Raw genomic sequence first — 16,004 nt, 5'->3', positions numbered from 1 at the left:
CAGGGTCCTGATTGCTTGAGGGTCCCCTGAGCTACTTTCACAAGGCTCCTAAGAGCTCCTCCCAGCATAGTTTGAAAATCACTGCTTGACCATCAGAGAGTTTGGGGCAAAGAATTAACACAGTCATGTTGTGTCTTAGAGATATCCCCTGGCTGCAGCAAGAAAAATCTTGAAGCCCGAGCTACAGCAGGGGCAGTGAGACAGTAAAATCAACGGAAGGAAATGACTGATTGGATATGGGGACAAGGAAAAACTTCTGACGGTGCCTGGGACTCTGGTTTAGGGTACCCAGTAGGACATCCATGGAGTTCTGGCCAGAAGTTAATATAAGAAGCCAGAGGGGGTGTCCTACAGGCAGTTGGCTGTATATCCTGGAGCTTGAAGGAGAGCCAGGCTGGCAAATGAGATGTCAGCGGCATCAGACTCTGGGTCCTTCTTAAAGGGGCCCTGTCTTGGAAACAGAGAGGTTGTTTTGGATCTCAAATGCCAGACTGAGGGCAGAAGGACTTTGTTCTGTTGGCAGTGGGGAGCCATGGAAGGTTCTGGAGCCAGGGAGAGAACTGTCTGTCCAAAGGATACTGGGTTCCTGTCCCATGACACAGGCTACCTCCCAGAGGAGCCCACTGGGTAGCTCAGCCCTGTTCAGGCCCCACTGTGAAGCCTCAACTAGCAATACACTGTGGTGTGTGTGTGTGTGTGTTCTGTGCTATCCTGGGGCAGGGGGCAGGCAGGATATGAGCAGACACTGGGGTCAGATAAGGCAGAAGAGAAGGAATCAGTGAAGCAGGCCTCCGTCTCCTTCCTACCACCTGCTTCCTGGTCATTCGTTCATTCTCTTTGCCCTGTTTACCACTGGCCCCCACTTTGCCCTCTTCATTTCTACCTTCCCACCACCACCCCAGGAGCACATGTGTGACTTGCACACACACACTCACTTGCAAATATACCCCCCACCACCACCCCAACTGGGCATCAGGCTGCTAAGCAGGGTGTGAAATACAATTTCCATGTGCACTGGCAGCTGCTCATTAAACACTTCCTTTGCAGCTCCCTCGTGCCTCTTACAGCCTGGCCTTTGACATCCCCCTGTCCCCTCCTCCCTTTAAAGGGACTACCCTTACACAGAAAGGAAAGTGGTCTCAGCACCAGGGCTGCTCTGACCTGTGCCTTACAGGATCTGTAGGGTTCTAGGCAAAAGTGCAAAAGAGCGGCCTGCCCAGACAGGCCCGGGCAGGACCAACCGGGTCCCCCCTCCTGCAGCTCTGATCAGCCAGGCCTCCCCTCCCTCCTCCACAGCCCTCAGCAGCCATGATGACAGCTATGGTTACAGGCTGCAGCACTGGGTTCCTGTCCTCCCTCACTGGGCCTCTGCTGGTGACAGGGGGAAGGGACAGTGGTTCCAGCACGGGAGGTCTGGACGGAACTGGAGGATGGAAAGCTCTGGGCACCCAGCCCCGCCCCAGCTCTCTGGGACATGGGTTGGCCATGCTTCCACATCTGGCAACAGAAACTTGAGCCTCAAGCGTGTCATCTTCATAAGACAACAGCTCTGTCTCCAAAACACTTTCCCATATGTTTGCTTCCAGCCCGGAGAAGATGGGTGGGGCAGGATTATTAACCCCGATTTGCAGATAGAGAAATGCAGCTTGCATCTGAGATTTGGGAGCAAGGTTCTGGTGAAGTAAAGGTGGGAACAGAAGAGAGGCTGCCTAGAGAAAGGCCAAGCCTGGAAGGGGAGGGCGGGGGAGCGGGGCTGCTTCTCCCTGCCTCCCCACACAGGCAAGGAAAAGCTCCCTGAAGAACCTTGGCACCCTGATTCCTAGGATGATGGTAATAATTAGGGTATCAGCAAGCATTTATTGAACACTTAATATCTGCATGTTCTGACCAAACAGCTTCACGTTCATTATCTCATTTATTCCTTACAACAAACCCATGCCATTATGGCTCCTGTTTCATAGATGAGGAATCTGGTTGATGGGTTCTGTCCTTTCCAGGCCCTGTCTACATAAGAAAGTTGAATCCAGAGCCACTGCCTTCTTACAACTGGGTTCCTAGAACCCAACCCTGGGAGGAATTGGGCACCTCCACTGCTGAGCCAGGGGACTGGGCTGTGGCCCGATTGGCACTGTCCCCCCTCTGGGAGAGGGGGGGGGATGAGTGGAAGGAGGAAGGACCAGATGTGGGATTCTGGGAAATAGGCTCCCAAAACTGACTCCTGGACCTCAGATGGTTTTTTGAGGGAGCCCTGCTCAGCTCACAGCCGTCACCCAACACCCGAGCAGAGTCCCAGGGCTCACAGTTTGGGATGTTTCAGGTCAGGTGGCAGAAGGATGACATGAACAACAACCTCAACTTCTTCTCTGTGTCATCTGACGGCAGGATCGTGTCTTGGACACTCGTGAAGGTGCCCGTTTCCCAGAAAGGGTCACGCAAGGGTGGAGATGGGGAGTGGGGGACACTGAATGGCAGAGGGACCCCAACCCTGCTGGTCCAGCCCCACCCACAAGCCTCCCCCACCCTGTGTGACCACAGAGCGAGCTGGTTCACACAGATGTCATCAAGCTGAAGATGGAGGGCACCACCACGGAAGGTCTGGAGGGCTTACAGATATACACAGTGGGTAAGAGCCCCAGCCCCTCCCATCCACGGCCACATCACCCCGGCCCAGGAGGGTCACTGATCCTCCCTCTTTCTGTGCACCCTGCCTCCCCTTGTGTCTGACAGGATGCAGTAAGAAAGCCTGGCCCAGCCCTTGGCCCTCAGCAGACCCTCCCTATTTATGCAGATCCTGTGCTGTTATGCAGATCCATCCCTGTTTATGCAGATCAGGCCCCTGTTTACCCAGACCCTGTCCCTGTTTACTCAATTCCTACCCTGTTTATGCAGACTATATCCCTGTTTGCACAGACCATATCCCTGTTTGCAGACCCTGTCCCTGTTTACCCTGACCCCGACCCTGTTAAACTCAATCCCTGCCTTGTTTACCCAGGCCCCATTCCTGTCTGCAGAAGCCCTGGCCCGTTTGCAGAGTCCCAACTGCCTGGGACAAGCAGCAGGCCAGAAGCCCGGTTTCTGTTTGCCTGGCTGGTCCCCGCCCTCACAAGCGCCTGGGCTCAGGCTGTGCTGGGGGCCTGCTGGGTAGAGGAGGTGCTGGGAGCCTTCCTCCCAGAACCAGCCTGAAGCTGTTCCCTCTTCTCCCAAGGCTGTGGCACGGCCTTTGACTTCCACAAAGAGATCGACTACCTGTTCCTAGTGGGCACGGAGGAGGGGAAAATCTACAAGGTGAGGCAGCACTGCCTGGAGGCCAGCTCCCGACAGGGCCTTAAGCAGGTGCCCTGGGAATTTACCATTCTCAACCTCCACTATTCCGACAGATCTGAGGGCTTATCAATTCTAGAAGGCTTCTTGGGGGAAGAGAATGCATTTCTTGACCTGCTTGGGTGCAGGAAGAGGGGCTGACTGCAGGAAAGGGGAGGAAGAATCTAGAGGGTGATGAGCGCCGCCCAGCATCTTTCCCTCTGGGTCCTGCTCCCTTTCTGGGAGTGGAGGAGGTAGAGCTGGGAGTGCGGGTTGGGGGGTGGAACACTCTGGGAAGACTTCCTGGAGGAGATCTGAACTTGAGCTGAGCTTTGAAGGCCAGGTAATAAGAGAATTTAGCTCTGAATAAGAAGGGGGGGGGCATCCCAGCCAGCTGGATGGAACTTCATGGCCAGTTTCTGCCAGGTCTCAATGTTAGTAGGTGAACATCCTTCTGAACCTGCATCCCTCCAGAAATAGCTCTGTTGCAAGCTTTTCTTAGGCTCAGAGACTCAGAATGTTAATTACAGGCAGCCTCCCGGGAGCCCCTGAGGCCCTGGCAGAGTTGGTCTGAATGCAAAAGAGGTCCCCACCCCCTCTCCACCCCTCTCAATGGTGGCACGGGAAAGGCGGGAGGGAGGGAGGAAGAGACTAGTCAATCATCCAGGCTCCTGGAGGGAGGGAGCCTGCTGGTCAGGGAAAGAAACTGAGTGAGAAATCCTGAGATTGGGCTTGCCCCTGGCTCTGCATCTGCTCTCACCTAGGAGAGGTGGGATGTTTATCACTATTGAAAGGATTCTCTCTGGACTGTAGGAGGATTCAGAGCTCTGTCTGCCTGTCCACAAGACTTAGCCTGGATACAGGCTAGACCACACCTCACCCAGAGCCCCTAGACATGCTCTACGTGGGCTCAGGGAGAGAAAGCCCTTTCTGCCAAGGCCTGAATCCTCTGGCCAGACTTCCCTCACCCTCCAGGACGGCTCCCCTGCCCACCTCAACCGCAGCTCCTTAAGCTCCTCCTTTCTCTCTGGTTGTGTTGAGGGTGAGATGAGCAGCCAACAGCTTGGCCCCAGCTCAGCTATGACAGGGATGCGGGGCAAGGACAGAAGAGGAGTCTCAGATTCTGACCCTCCAGGGCCCCCAGGGAAGTGATGGCTGCTGACCTCTCTCTCTCTCCTGATCCCCAATCCCCCGCCCCCACCCCAGTGCTCTAAATCCTACTCCAGCCAATTCCTCGACACCTATGATGCCCACAATATGGCAGTGGATGCCGTGTCCTGGAACCCATACCACACCAAGGTCTTCATGTCCTGCAGCTCCGACTGGACGGTGAAAATCTGGGACCACACCATCAAGTGAGGGGCATGCCCTCCCTCAGGCTCCACCCTGGGCTGGGGCCGGCAGGGCTCTGGTACTGTGAGCCCTTGGTGTCATGAGCTTTCCACCCCTCCGCACTGCAGGACCCCGATGTTCATCTATGACCTAAATTCAGCCGTAAGCGATGTGGCCTGGGCTCCATACTCTTCTACTGTGTTTGCAGCAGTCACCACCAATGGGAGGGTGAGTGCCCCCTTTCTGACCTTGCTGACGCCATACTGAAGATAGGACGGGCTATCTCAGGGTCTCCCTCCTGGAGAGCCCACCCCACGTCCAGGTCAGGTGGGGGAAGGCGGAACATAAGGATAGTATAACCTCAAGGGCTAGGCCACCCAGGGCCCAGTCGAAAGAGAGACCACTCATCCCATGAGGCCTTGAGGGAGAGAGCACTCGGGGTGGGGGGAGACAAGATGCCATGAGGAGCAGGTGTCTCCTCTGAGGGCCCTGGGGAGGGAGCTGCAGGGTGGCAGGTGCCAGCTTGATGGAAGGAAGAATTTATGAGCCAGAGTTGATCTGTAATTGAAATAGTGTCTAAAAAAGAGTGAGGTCCCCATCCCTGGGAGTATGCAAGCTGAATATGAGAGCAGGAGATAGGAGAGGTCTGTGCAACAATGAGAATTGGTGAAAGCTCAGAAAGAAGCATTTTGTGAGGTAATTCTTAAATACAAACCCATTTTCCTTATGGGCTTTGGTGTAAACTGAAAGGCGCCTACCAGGAAAGAAGACAGTGATTAAGGCATCACCCTCCAGTCCATCATCTGTCTGCTGAACAGGTGTCTCAGGGCCACCTGCGGCACCCAGCTCCAGGCCAGCACCTGGTGATTTGGGTCCCTGCTTTTGTGGAGCTTACATTCCATTGAAGGGAAAGAGAGAAAAAACAACAACAATGAAAACCCCAAAAGGGTTAACTGCTAGGCAGAGATTAAAGCAGGGTGATGTATGTACACCAATGTCTGTAATAGCATTATTCCTAGTAGTGGAGAAAGTGGAATCAACCCAAATGTCCATCAATATACAGAGTTTACCCACCAGGCTTATTATTCATCAGAAACAAGGAATAAAGTACTGATAAAAGCGACATCATGGATGAACCCGGAAAACAAGCTTAGTTTAAGAAGCCAGTCACAAAAGACCACACATTGTATGACTCCATTTATGTATGTCTAAAATAGGCACATCTATAGAGACAAAGTAGATCAGTGGTCACCTAGGGCTAGAGGGGTTAGGAGAAAATGGGGAGTGACTGCTAATGGGCATAAGGGTTCTTTTTAGGGAAACGAAAAGTGTTCTAAAATTGGTTGTGGTGATGGTTGCGTAACTGGGAATATACTAAACAACAGGGACTGGACACTTTAAATGGGTAAATTTTATAGTATGTGAATTATATCTCAATAAAGCTGTTATGTGTTTAAAAAGCAAGAGAGTGATGTAAAAGAAAAGGACTACGTGGTCTCTTAGATAAGTAGTCAGAGAAGGCTTCTCTGAAAAGGCGACATTCAAGCTGAGAGCTGAGTCAGAGCCAGCAGCCAGGTGAGGGCGGCGGGAGGCATTCCAGACAGAGGAACAGCTGGTGCCAATGCCCGGAGGGGAGTGTAAGCTGCAAGGGCTTAAGGAACAGGCAGGTAGGGTGGCTGGGGTCTCGTAGGCAAAGGGGAGAGAGCACGAGCAGAGAGCGGAGGGTGGAGAACCCGGAGTAAGGGATCTGGATTTTATGTAGAGCGCCCACGAGACTATTAGAGGATGTGAGACTTTTTAAAGGTAGGCTTGGCTGCTGCACGGAGGTTGGACGCCAGAAGGGCAAGAGCGGCAGCAGGGAGACCAGTTAGGACGCTGCCACAGTTGTCTAGGCAAGAGGTGCTAACGGTTGGGACTTGGTAAGCCATAAAATAAGGTTGAACATCTATCAAGCAGCTGTATGACGAGCTCTGTCTGAGCACCTGATGTACGTGAGTTGGCATAAACCCTGGCTCTGCCACTTACTGGCAAGTTCCCTATGGGAGCTTCTGTCTCCTCATGTACAACGTGGGGGTAATGACAGAACCTACCTTACAGACTGGCTGTGGGGCTCGTAACAGGACGGTGCCACCATGTATCATGTTTGCCCAGAGTCTAGTATACAGTAAGTGCCCATAAATGGTAGCTGTTATTTTTGACTCCACATAGACGTAAATTTTCTCCTGAACGTTTTCTTCTCATTCCCTCAACCAAGGGAAAAACACAGATACAAACCCCCTTTCCCAGTGCCTCCAGCTCCAGCATGCTGTGCTAGGCCTCTGTCATGTTACCCCAGAAAGCTCACGGGCAGTTCCTCTGAGTTGGGGCACAGGGGCCTCATCCCCCCACCCCAAGTGTGCTGACACCCACCTCTTCACAGACCCACGTGTTTGACTTGTCCATCAACAAGTACGAGGCCATCTGCAACCAGCCCGTGGTGGCCAAAAAGAAGAACAAGACCACCCATGTGAAGTTCAACCCCATCTACCCCATCATCATTGTGGGCGACGACCGTGGGCACATCACCTGCCTCAAGCTCTCACCCAACCTGCGCAAGATGCCCAAGGTATGGGCTTGGGAGTTCAGGCTGCCACCTGAGAAAGTCCCCAGGATGGTGGGGGATGAGAGAAAGGGGAGGGACCAGGGGGCGGCCCCCAGGTTTCTGGCTTGGGAGACCCAGAGTAAGGTTAGTGTCATTGCCCAAGCGAGGAGCACAGGAGGAGCAGATTTGTGGAGAGACAGATCAGTTCTGACGTGCTGGATCTGAGTTACCTGTGGGCCCCCAGGTGGAGACATCAGGTAAGCAGGTGACTGTATGTGTCTGAAGCCTGGCAGAAGCACACGGGCATCACTGGCTCGTTTGGTGTCATACAGGCAGGGGGCTCCAGGTTTAGTTTCTGCTTCCTCGGCTGGGTTTACACAGGGCTTCAGCTCCAATGGTCCCTGAGCTGGGAGCTGCGGGTCCACACGGGGAAGAAAGAAATGAGCCATGAGGAGGGTAACTAGGTCAGCAGCTAGGCAGTCCTCCTTTTGAGCTCTGGTTCCTTTCTGGGATGTCTAACAATCCAGAGACCCTGCCCAGAGCCCAGGGGCCCTGAATACAGGCCACTGAGCCCAGAGCCATGACCTCAAAGTCTAGATCTCAGAGTCCCAGACTTCAGAATCCAGGCCTTAGAATCCAGAGCCCAACAGTCCAACTTAAAAATCCAGAGCCCGGGAACCCAGAGCCCAGTCCTGTCCATTTGGGTGCTAGGAGAGAGAATGGAATTCGCTTTCTGTCAGATTCTGGGCCGGGATCAGAGCTGGGCCAGGGCTGAGCCATGTGGTGACTGGTGACTTACTTCCTGGTTGCAATTTGAGGCATTTACTTGCAGTTTGAGGCAAGACAGAGGCCTGTCTCTTTCAACTACTGACACCTGCCCCCCTGTGCCCCTACCAAGGCAGGGGCCACAGCACCATCCCTCCCATGCCAGCCTGATCGGTTCCTCCTCGGCCACGGAGGAAAAGGCTGGGAGTTTGGCTGGGCCTGTAATTGTAGCCAGCTGGGGGAGGGGGTGGACTTGGCTATAAATACTCAGAAGGCTGGTGAGTGCCTGCAGCTGTGGCCCACAGGCTGCGGTGGGGTGGGGTGGGGTGGGGTGGGATGGGATGAGGGGGTCGGGCGTGGTCTAAAACTCTTTGCTAAGCCCAACTAGTTGGCCTCAAGGAGGGGGAAGAAGGCAGAACAATTTGTGGAACAGATAAAGTCTGCTTTTAATTTAGTGAGGAGAGAGACCCAGGCTTGAGCTGGCAGAGGTGGACAGGCCTGTGGGAGGGATGATGGTGACCCATAGGGGCAGGGGTATAGCCATCAACCCTGAAGGTGGGGGCCTGCCCTGCCCACTCTGACCCATGGAGGCAAGGATCTCCCACAGTCCCAACTCCTCTCGAGCAAGGGTAGGTCATGGCTGGGAGAGCTGGGCTCTGTGTATCTGGAGATCTATATCTCTGAGGACTTGAGGACATGGGTACCTGGGAATCAGAGGACCTGAGCAAGTGACAGCTAGGGTCTAGTTCTTGGGTGGTTGGGCAGTTTCTGTGAAATTGCCACCTGACCCTAGCAGCAGCCATGTGATCCAGGCCAAAGGAAGTTCTCTGGGCACTCCTACTGCCTCTCCTCTATAGGCTGCAGTCCCTGCTCTTCCCAAGAGGGTTTGGCTGCAGAGACTTGACTTCCCAGCCCAGGGAGCTTCCCATGATTGGTGTCAGAGCCCAGCTTGTCAAAGGTCAAGGACTACTTTCCATAATGACTGTATAGATGGAAACAGAAGCTCAGAAAGGCAAGGAACTTGCCTAAAGTCATATAGGGAGTTAATGACAAAACTGGAACTAAAAGCCAGGCCTTCTGACTCCCAGGGGATGGGGTGAGGCCAAGAAGAGAACACGAATTTAACTGGGGAAGGAGAGTGAAAAGAGAGAAAGACATCTTTGTTCTCTGCCTCAAGAGTGGAGGTGAGCTGGTTAGTGGCAAAGGCCCTGGGCCACAAGGGGAGGGGGATACAGATTTGGGAACAGGTGCAGGGGTCACACCAGGAGGAAACCTGAGCTCCACACGGTGTCAGCAGCCAAGGTGGGGCCAGGAAGGGGCCTGCTGGCCTTGCGCTCTCCCCCTCCTCACAGCCGGGCCAGACCCAGGCTGGGCCCTCAGCAGGCAAGGCTGGGGCAGGTGCCAGTGAGCAGAGGGCACAGGTGGCTGAGAGGGCGGGCACATCAGAGGGAAGGCAGGAAATGGCAGCTGCCCCAGCCTAGCCCACACCCCACCACCTGGACAGAAGGGAGGACAGCACTGGTGCTGGTCTGCCAAGGAGCTCTCAGGCCTGCGAGTGACACACACCCCAGGGTCCCAACTCTCTTCTCAGGGCCCCGCTTACCAGCTAAAGGATTAGAGGACCCTGTAGGCAAGGGTGAGGGGTCATAAATTCAAGATCTGGTCTTCTGAGGCACAGTCCCAGCCGAGTACACCTGGAATCACACAGATACCCCACCTGCCCTCTCTGGTCTCCTGACACCCTCCCCTCCCCTGGGTACGTCTGACACAGCAGGCCTGGTCCCAGGTGGCGCCCCACTCCCAGCCTGACCTCAGAGTATTAGAAGAGTATGAGGTGAAGGCACCTGTGGCTTTGCCCACACTCTTCTCCCTACACACACACACACCTCTTAACTCGTTAGGACTCAGCCAGAGACCTTCCCATGGGAAGGGTGGTCCCAACAGTTAGAGGCCCTGGCCTACAGCTTTCCCTGGCTTGAAAGGCTAGTTCCTCTGAGGGTCTGTTGGTGGACACCTTCTCTCACTCCTCCTAGCATCAGGTTCCATCTGAGGTTCAGAAACAGAGCTGGATGTTTCTTGCCAGCCTCAGCTAACCTGAGTTGGGGAAGGATCCCTTGGAAGTGGGAGCAGGCAGGGATCCAGAATCTAACTGGGCAGGAGACGGGCGGGGCACCGCTGGGGTAAACTGGGCCCAGGACGTAGTGCCAGGAGGCAGAGAGAGGGGGCCCATCTCTCACATTCCTCCCCGACATGTACTTCCCTTCTTGTCCCCAGGAAAAGAAGGGGCAGGAAGTGCAGAAGGGTCCAGCCGTGGAGATCGCAAAATTGGACAAACTGCTGAACCTGGTGAGGGAAGTGAAAACCAAGAAGTGAGGGCCTGGCCTTAGGGCCTGTCCCATTTCTTGAACCCAGTACTTGTAGCCTCTGATCCTGATACCCCAGCCCAGCCTTAGCCAGTATGTGTCCCACCCCTGATCAGGTCCCAGCATCTGCACCCTGCTCCAGCCCTAGTCCCAGCACCTCCCTCCAGGACTTGACCCTCAACCACAGTTACCTCCTATTTTGCACAAATAAACCTATGCCTGGAAGCCTACCCACACCTTTAATTTTGCTACAGCAGGGCCCCCAAGAAGAGGAGAAAATCTCAGGGTAGAGCCATAGTTCTATTTATTACCCAGCAAACAGTAGGAGGACCAGAGGAGGGGCCCAGCCTGGACACCCTCCCATTATTGCCATGGATTCCAGTTTGCTTCCCCAACTTCGAGGGCCTAGAGGTGCTTGGCCTAGGGAGATGGTGAGCCCAGCCCCTGGCCCTGGGGATGGAGCAGAGTCCAGATGGCCCTGGCCCTAGCACCAACTCATGAACCCCCACCCCGGGCCTGTCTACCTAGGGCCAGCAGAGCCCCTCTTGGAGCCAGGCCGGCTAGACTCTGGGCTGCTAGGTCCAGCTCCAGACAGGCTGGACTCTGAGTTCTGGACCCCAGGCTGGCTGGCCCCTGGGATCCTGATTCCAGGTTCCAGGTGGGGTGGACTTAGGTCCCAGACTCCAGGCTAGGCCAGGGGCCTTCAGGGCTGCAGCAGGTAGCTGCCTTCATGGCTGGGCTTCTGGGGTGGAGGCGCCTTCTCAGGACAGGGGCCAGGGCTGGAGTTGGGACTGGATTCGGAGAGGGAGTCGATGTTGGCAGAGCGGGAGTGGCAGGCCCAGCAGAGGATGACCCAGAGCAGCAGCAGCAAGAAGCCTACAAGGCCGTTGCAGATGATGGCGATGAGGGCCCCCTGGGATATGGCTGCCCCCATGACGGGCAGCACCCTCAGACAAGCACAGACCGAGGGGCTGCCTCAATGTCAAGGCCCATGCCGAGGCAGGACTCTGTGTAGCCGGCCTTCCGAGGAGGCTGTCCTGTCCACACACTCAGTGATTCCCGGGCAGTGGAGATGTCCACCTGCAGTCCTGAGCCTGTGGGGTACAGAGCAAAGGAAAGGCTGGTGAGGAGGAAGGGGTAGGGTAAGGCCTAGGAGGAGAGGGGTAGAGAAGAGAGGCCCCTCCCACATCTCTGGCCTCCCAGCAGGACCCAATACCCCACAGAGCCAACACCCCCATCCTCTGGCCTGACTCTGGGCACCTGGATTGGGGTGTGGCCTCTATCTCATTCTCCTTTTGACCAGTGGGCATGGCCTGGCCCTGCCCACTGGGCATCCAGCCATCAAAAGAACTGTGTGAGTGGGTGGGACTGAGGAAGCCCAAGGCCGTGAAGGATGGGCACTGGGACCAGCTTTGGTGTGGCCTGGGCGCCTCCCCCTTCTCAGGACTCCAGCCAACCAGCCCAGGAGACCTCCAGAGGTGCCAGCTCACACAGAGGGAACTTTGTGGAAGCCTGGCAGGCATGTGTGGGTCTGTGTATCGAAGGCTGAATGCCTTTCGGTGAGACTGTGTCTCCAGGTCAGGTGCGAGTGTCTGTGTGTCTGGCTCTTATTCTGTCCCTTGGTTCTCTTGCCTGGATGTGTGCCTCTGCCTCTGTATACCCACCTCTATGTGTAGCTGTCTCTCTGTGTGTCTTCATCTCTTAGAGTCTGAGTGTCTCTTGTGGGTCTCATTTCTCTCCCCGTCTATCTCCTTGTATATCTCTGTATCAGTCTCGTCTATCTCTTTGTGTATCTCTGTATCGGTCTCTGTCTCTTTCTCCCTATCTCTCTGTGTGTATATGGGTCTCTTGCGTCTCTCTCTCTCTCTTTCTTCCTGGCTGTGTGTCCATCTGTCCCCGTGGACGGTCTCTCTCCCCTCTCCGTGGGGTCTGTCTCTGTAGTTCGGTGCGTCTCGTGTGTGTCTCTGTCTTTGTGTCTGTCTCTCTTTCTCCCCGGCTGTGTCTCAGTGTCTCTGTGTAGGTCTATGTCTCTTTATTTCCGTCTCTGGTTCTCAGCCCCCGTGCCCTAGGTGGGAGGGCCCGTCTTACCTGAGTTGAGCCCGGTGCGCGCCCGCGGGAAGATCCGGGGCAGCGGGATGCTGGGCGCCGACTGAGGCTCGGGAGCCTGCGGGCGGGGGGCGGCAGGAGGCGGGCAGGGGTGACGTCCCCTCCCCCGGCCCTCCCCCGCGGCCGCGCAGCCTCCGCCGGCCGCTCCCGCCGCGGCGCGACCGGGGCGGCCTCTGCCGCGGGCGGTCTGCGGCGAGCGGGCACCTCCTCCCCCTGGGGCGGCGCCTCCTCCGCGGCCGTGGCCGCTCGCTTGCTCGCACGGCGGCGCTCGGGCGGCGGCGGCAGTCCGGGAGCGGGGTTCGGCTGGGCTCGGTCGTGTTCGGCTACGTTCGGCTGGGCCCGACTGGGCTCTCGGCTGGGCTCGGCCAGGCTCGGCCGGCAGCAAAAACAGCGAAGAGCCCCGCCTCCTCGGAGGCCAGCGGCCTGCAGCCCGTAGGAGGCGAAGCCATCCCCCTCGCCGCTGCCGCCATTCAATTGGCTGGCCGTGCCAGGCACCCTTGCCATTGGTCGTGAGCTGGGGTGAAGACTGGCCCACCCCTTGTGCAGGCGTGGGGCGGGGGCGGGAAGAGGGCTAAAGGGGCTACTCCGACTGGATCCCTCCGGGGGGAAGAGGGCGGGGGCGAGATCCACCTACTTGCGGGGATTTCTTGCACCTTCCACACCCGGAAGATCTGCACACCCAACATCTGAGAAAACCCAAAGCCTTTGTACCCCTCTACTTGAGTAGACTGTCCCTCCATATCTGCGAGGGGTCTCTGTCGCCGTCATCTGGAGGAAGACTCTGGGACACCACACCTGGGAGGAGACAGAGCCTCCTGGTCTTGGAATTCCTCTATACTCTTGCACATCCACTCCCACCTGGGTGTGGACGCTGCATCCCCACTTCAGAGGGTCTGCAGTTGGCTCTACTTTCCTTGGCCCAGGAGGTGTGAGCAGCCCTGCCACCATAAGTTGTTTGGACACGTTTATTGGGTTCGCACCCAGTGTTGGTCACAGGTTTGTAGTTTGTTCTGCTATGGGGGAGTCTAGGACAGAGAGGAATGGGGTATTCTGAAGGATGGTTCAGCCCTGGCTGGAACAGGGCCAGGCATGAGTCTCCATCCTAGAAGCTCCTGGCTCTCTCCGTCTAGACACTCCTAAGAGCAAGATCACCTTGGGCAGAAGCCATCAGGTAGCCTTTCCTACCCTACTTCATATGCCAGTGATTCCTAAGTGTTCTGAATAGATTCTTTTCACATTCCACTCGACATAGTCTCCATGGATAAGCACGTCCCTAAAGCTATACTGTGAAGTCTCTCAATCCTCCAAAATCCAGCCTTAACTTACCTAGAATTCTAGGTGCAGATCTAAGTGCCTACCAGAATCAGGGTGGTTCTGCCACTTTAACCTTGAGCAAGTTTATCTCTTTTAGCCTCAGCTTCCTCATCTGTAGAATGGTTTTAGTGATAGCTATCTCTCAGGGTTGTAGTTCACTATTTATACCAGACCGACCACATCCCATCAAATGCCAACAGACACAACCCCAAGGACCACATGGCTAAGGGGCCCCTTCCCCCAATGAGATCCCTATAAATCCAAACGCTATCTTGAAAATGAGAAAGGGAAAGGTAAAATAACCTGTAAGACTGAGTCATCCAAACCAACTGAATTACTTAGAGACTGCCTAAAATAAATTTTTGAACCTGACTGAGTTTGTGGATTAATTTTAGTTCCCCCTGCCCCTGTTACCCAGCAGGGTGGGGGCATTGTGAACAAGATCAAATCAGTTCTAGGAAAGAGAGGAGATGTATCATTGCACATCTGAGCGTAATATGAGTGAATTTGTGACCCAGCTGCAGGAGTTCAGATTTCATCCTGAAGACAATGGGGAGCCGCTGGAGAAATTTTGAGCAGAGGAGTAAATGTGATCATATCCAGAAATTAGAAGGATGATTTGGGCTGCTGGGTGGAAGGAGGGATTGAAGGCATTTGAGAGTGAAGGCAAGGAGTAATGACAAGGGATTGAAATGATGTAGGGGGAATAGGAGTGGAGAGATCAGTAAAGCACTGAAGATTTTGAGAATTACAATTGGCAAGACCTGTAGGATATGGAAGGTAAAAGGGAGGGAAAAGTCTGGGGTAACTCCCAGGTTGGTGATAGGGATACTGTGATGCCATTTACTAAGACTGAGAAGGGATAAGTTTCAGCAGGGGGGCTGGCTGGTGGGGGATGATAAGTTCTGTTTTGGATATGTTGAAGCTCACCCAGGAAAAATAGGAACTGGTTTAAGCAAAAAGAGACATTTATAATCAGATACTGAAACCCAAAGACATGGATGCCTCAGGAACAACTGGAACTAATAGACACAAAAGACGTTAGGTTCTCTCTCCACTTCTCATCTCTCTTACTTTCTCCTTGTCTCCTTCATTTCCCTCTTCTGCTCTGTCCTAGCCATCATCCATTCCCCCAGACTGGCTTCCAGTGCTTTTCTGGTCCACATGGTGAAAACATGACTTCCAACAATCCCAAAGCCTAAAATCTTTAACGTCTTTTGACATTATGCTTAGGCATCCAACAAGACACTGGCTTCCTTTTTTTGGTTTGCAAATTCCTCAGGAAGTACTCTGATTGGCTCAGCTTAGTTAGATACTTAACTCTGGACCAATCAGCTGTGGCCAAGGGATGGATGAGGATCAAATTGCCTAACATGGCCCACAAGATAACTGCATGGACATTGGGGTTGGGGGAGCAGAAGAGAGATCCTGAAAAGGCAAAATGGCAGTTGTTCACTATAGTCCATCCTTTGTTTGCCCAACACACATTGTTTCCCTATACATATGATTCCAAAAATGCACTCACCTATATAATCCAGCCATCCCACTGTACATATGCCAATAAATGCAGCTCCTCTTCAAGGGAGGGCAGCTCAATGACATATCCAGCTATTGCTTCTGAAGGTTATATCATAGGACCAATGTTCTTCATATACAGATTCTCTGGGTAATGTCCCTTCATGCTCTAGTCAGTTCTCTATAAGGTTGAATATGGCTTCTAATAATCCCATTACCTTTGTTTGAACTGCCTTTGAACTACTTTTAAACCGCACCCCCCCCCCAAAAACCCTTACATTTAGAGATGGAAGAAATAGAGAATCAAATGGAGTAAAAAGAAAGCCCTGCACACTGGTTACTAATCCAGAACATCATCTATATAATTTTGGCCATGAATAACAATGAAAATGATGGGGCTAGGAAATCTCTTGGCATCTTGGCTACAGAGTTCCTCCATCAGCCAATCTGGCTGCCCCAGGTTTTGCCCACAAAGATGAGATTTCTTATCCAGAGCCCTGAGGACACCACTGTGGAGGATTTCTCTGCGGGACACTGTACTAATTAGCACTACACTCTCTGGTGGTGTCTTAGGGATTTTCCTGGAATTGGGCAATCACAGATCTCTGCATTTATGAGAGTTGCTTATGATTTTATTTTTTCCTCCCAAATGATACAGTTCTTTTAAAACCATAATCAGCTGTCTGTCAGTTTCATCTGGGGGGAGAATTCCTTTTGCTATTAACACA

At 54.1% G+C, this 16,004-nt stretch overlaps 2 protein-coding genes across 3 annotated transcripts in view; one reads left to right on the top strand and one right to left on the bottom strand.

Annotated features, from left to right (window-relative positions):
• Window positions 1–10,351, top strand: part of DNAI1 (dynein axonemal intermediate chain 1) — a 54,796-nt gene extending 44,445 nt beyond the window's left edge. Inside the window, exons 14-20 of the mRNA XM_064490132.1 lie at window positions 2,318–2,407; window positions 2,536–2,623; window positions 3,206–3,285; window positions 4,507–4,655; window positions 4,761–4,860; window positions 7,052–7,237; window positions 10,253–10,351. Coding sequence (XP_064346202.1) covers window positions 2,318–2,407; window positions 2,536–2,623; window positions 3,206–3,285; window positions 4,507–4,655; window positions 4,761–4,860; window positions 7,052–7,237; window positions 10,253–10,351 — 792 coding nt within the window. The remainder of the gene's footprint in view (window positions 1–2,317; window positions 2,408–2,535; window positions 2,624–3,205; window positions 3,286–4,506; window positions 4,656–4,760; window positions 4,861–7,051; window positions 7,238–10,252) is intronic.
• On the bottom strand, window positions 7,612–12,682 carry ENHO (energy homeostasis associated). Of its 2 annotated transcripts, XR_010382586.1 has the most exons (3): window positions 12,430–12,682; window positions 9,582–11,435; window positions 7,612–7,626 (listed from the first exon to the last, which is right to left on the bottom strand). XR_010382586.1 is itself a non-coding variant. In XM_031447296.2 (2 exons), exon 2 carries the CDS (start codon window positions 11,273–11,275, stop codon window positions 11,045–11,047), a length of 231 nt encoding a protein of 76 aa, XP_031303156.1. In that variant the 5' UTR covers window positions 11,276–11,435; window positions 12,430–12,632; the 3' UTR covers window positions 10,629–11,044. The 2 variants fall into 2 exon arrangements, 1 of the variants encoding a protein (XP_031303156.1); XM_031447296.2 differs by lacking the exon at window positions 7,612–7,626 and having other exon boundaries at window positions 10,629–11,435; window positions 12,430–12,632.
• Between the last annotated feature and the right edge of the window lie 3,322 nt (window positions 12,683–16,004).

This window comes from Camelus dromedarius, chromosome 10, assembly GCF_036321535.1.
Source record: "Camelus dromedarius isolate mCamDro1 chromosome 10, mCamDro1.pat, whole genome shotgun sequence".
Classification (NCBI taxonomy): domain Eukaryota; kingdom Metazoa; phylum Chordata; class Mammalia; order Artiodactyla; family Camelidae; genus Camelus; species Camelus dromedarius.
Note: the sequence above shows the minus strand (reverse complement) of the source record. Positions and strands in the feature narration are given on the sequence as shown.

What these genes read in the sequence shown, in the direction of transcription:
- ENHO (XM_031447296.2), bottom strand. Translation starts at nt 11,275, where the DNA reads ATGGGGGCAGCCATATCCCAGGGGGCCCTCATCGCCATCATCTGCAAC.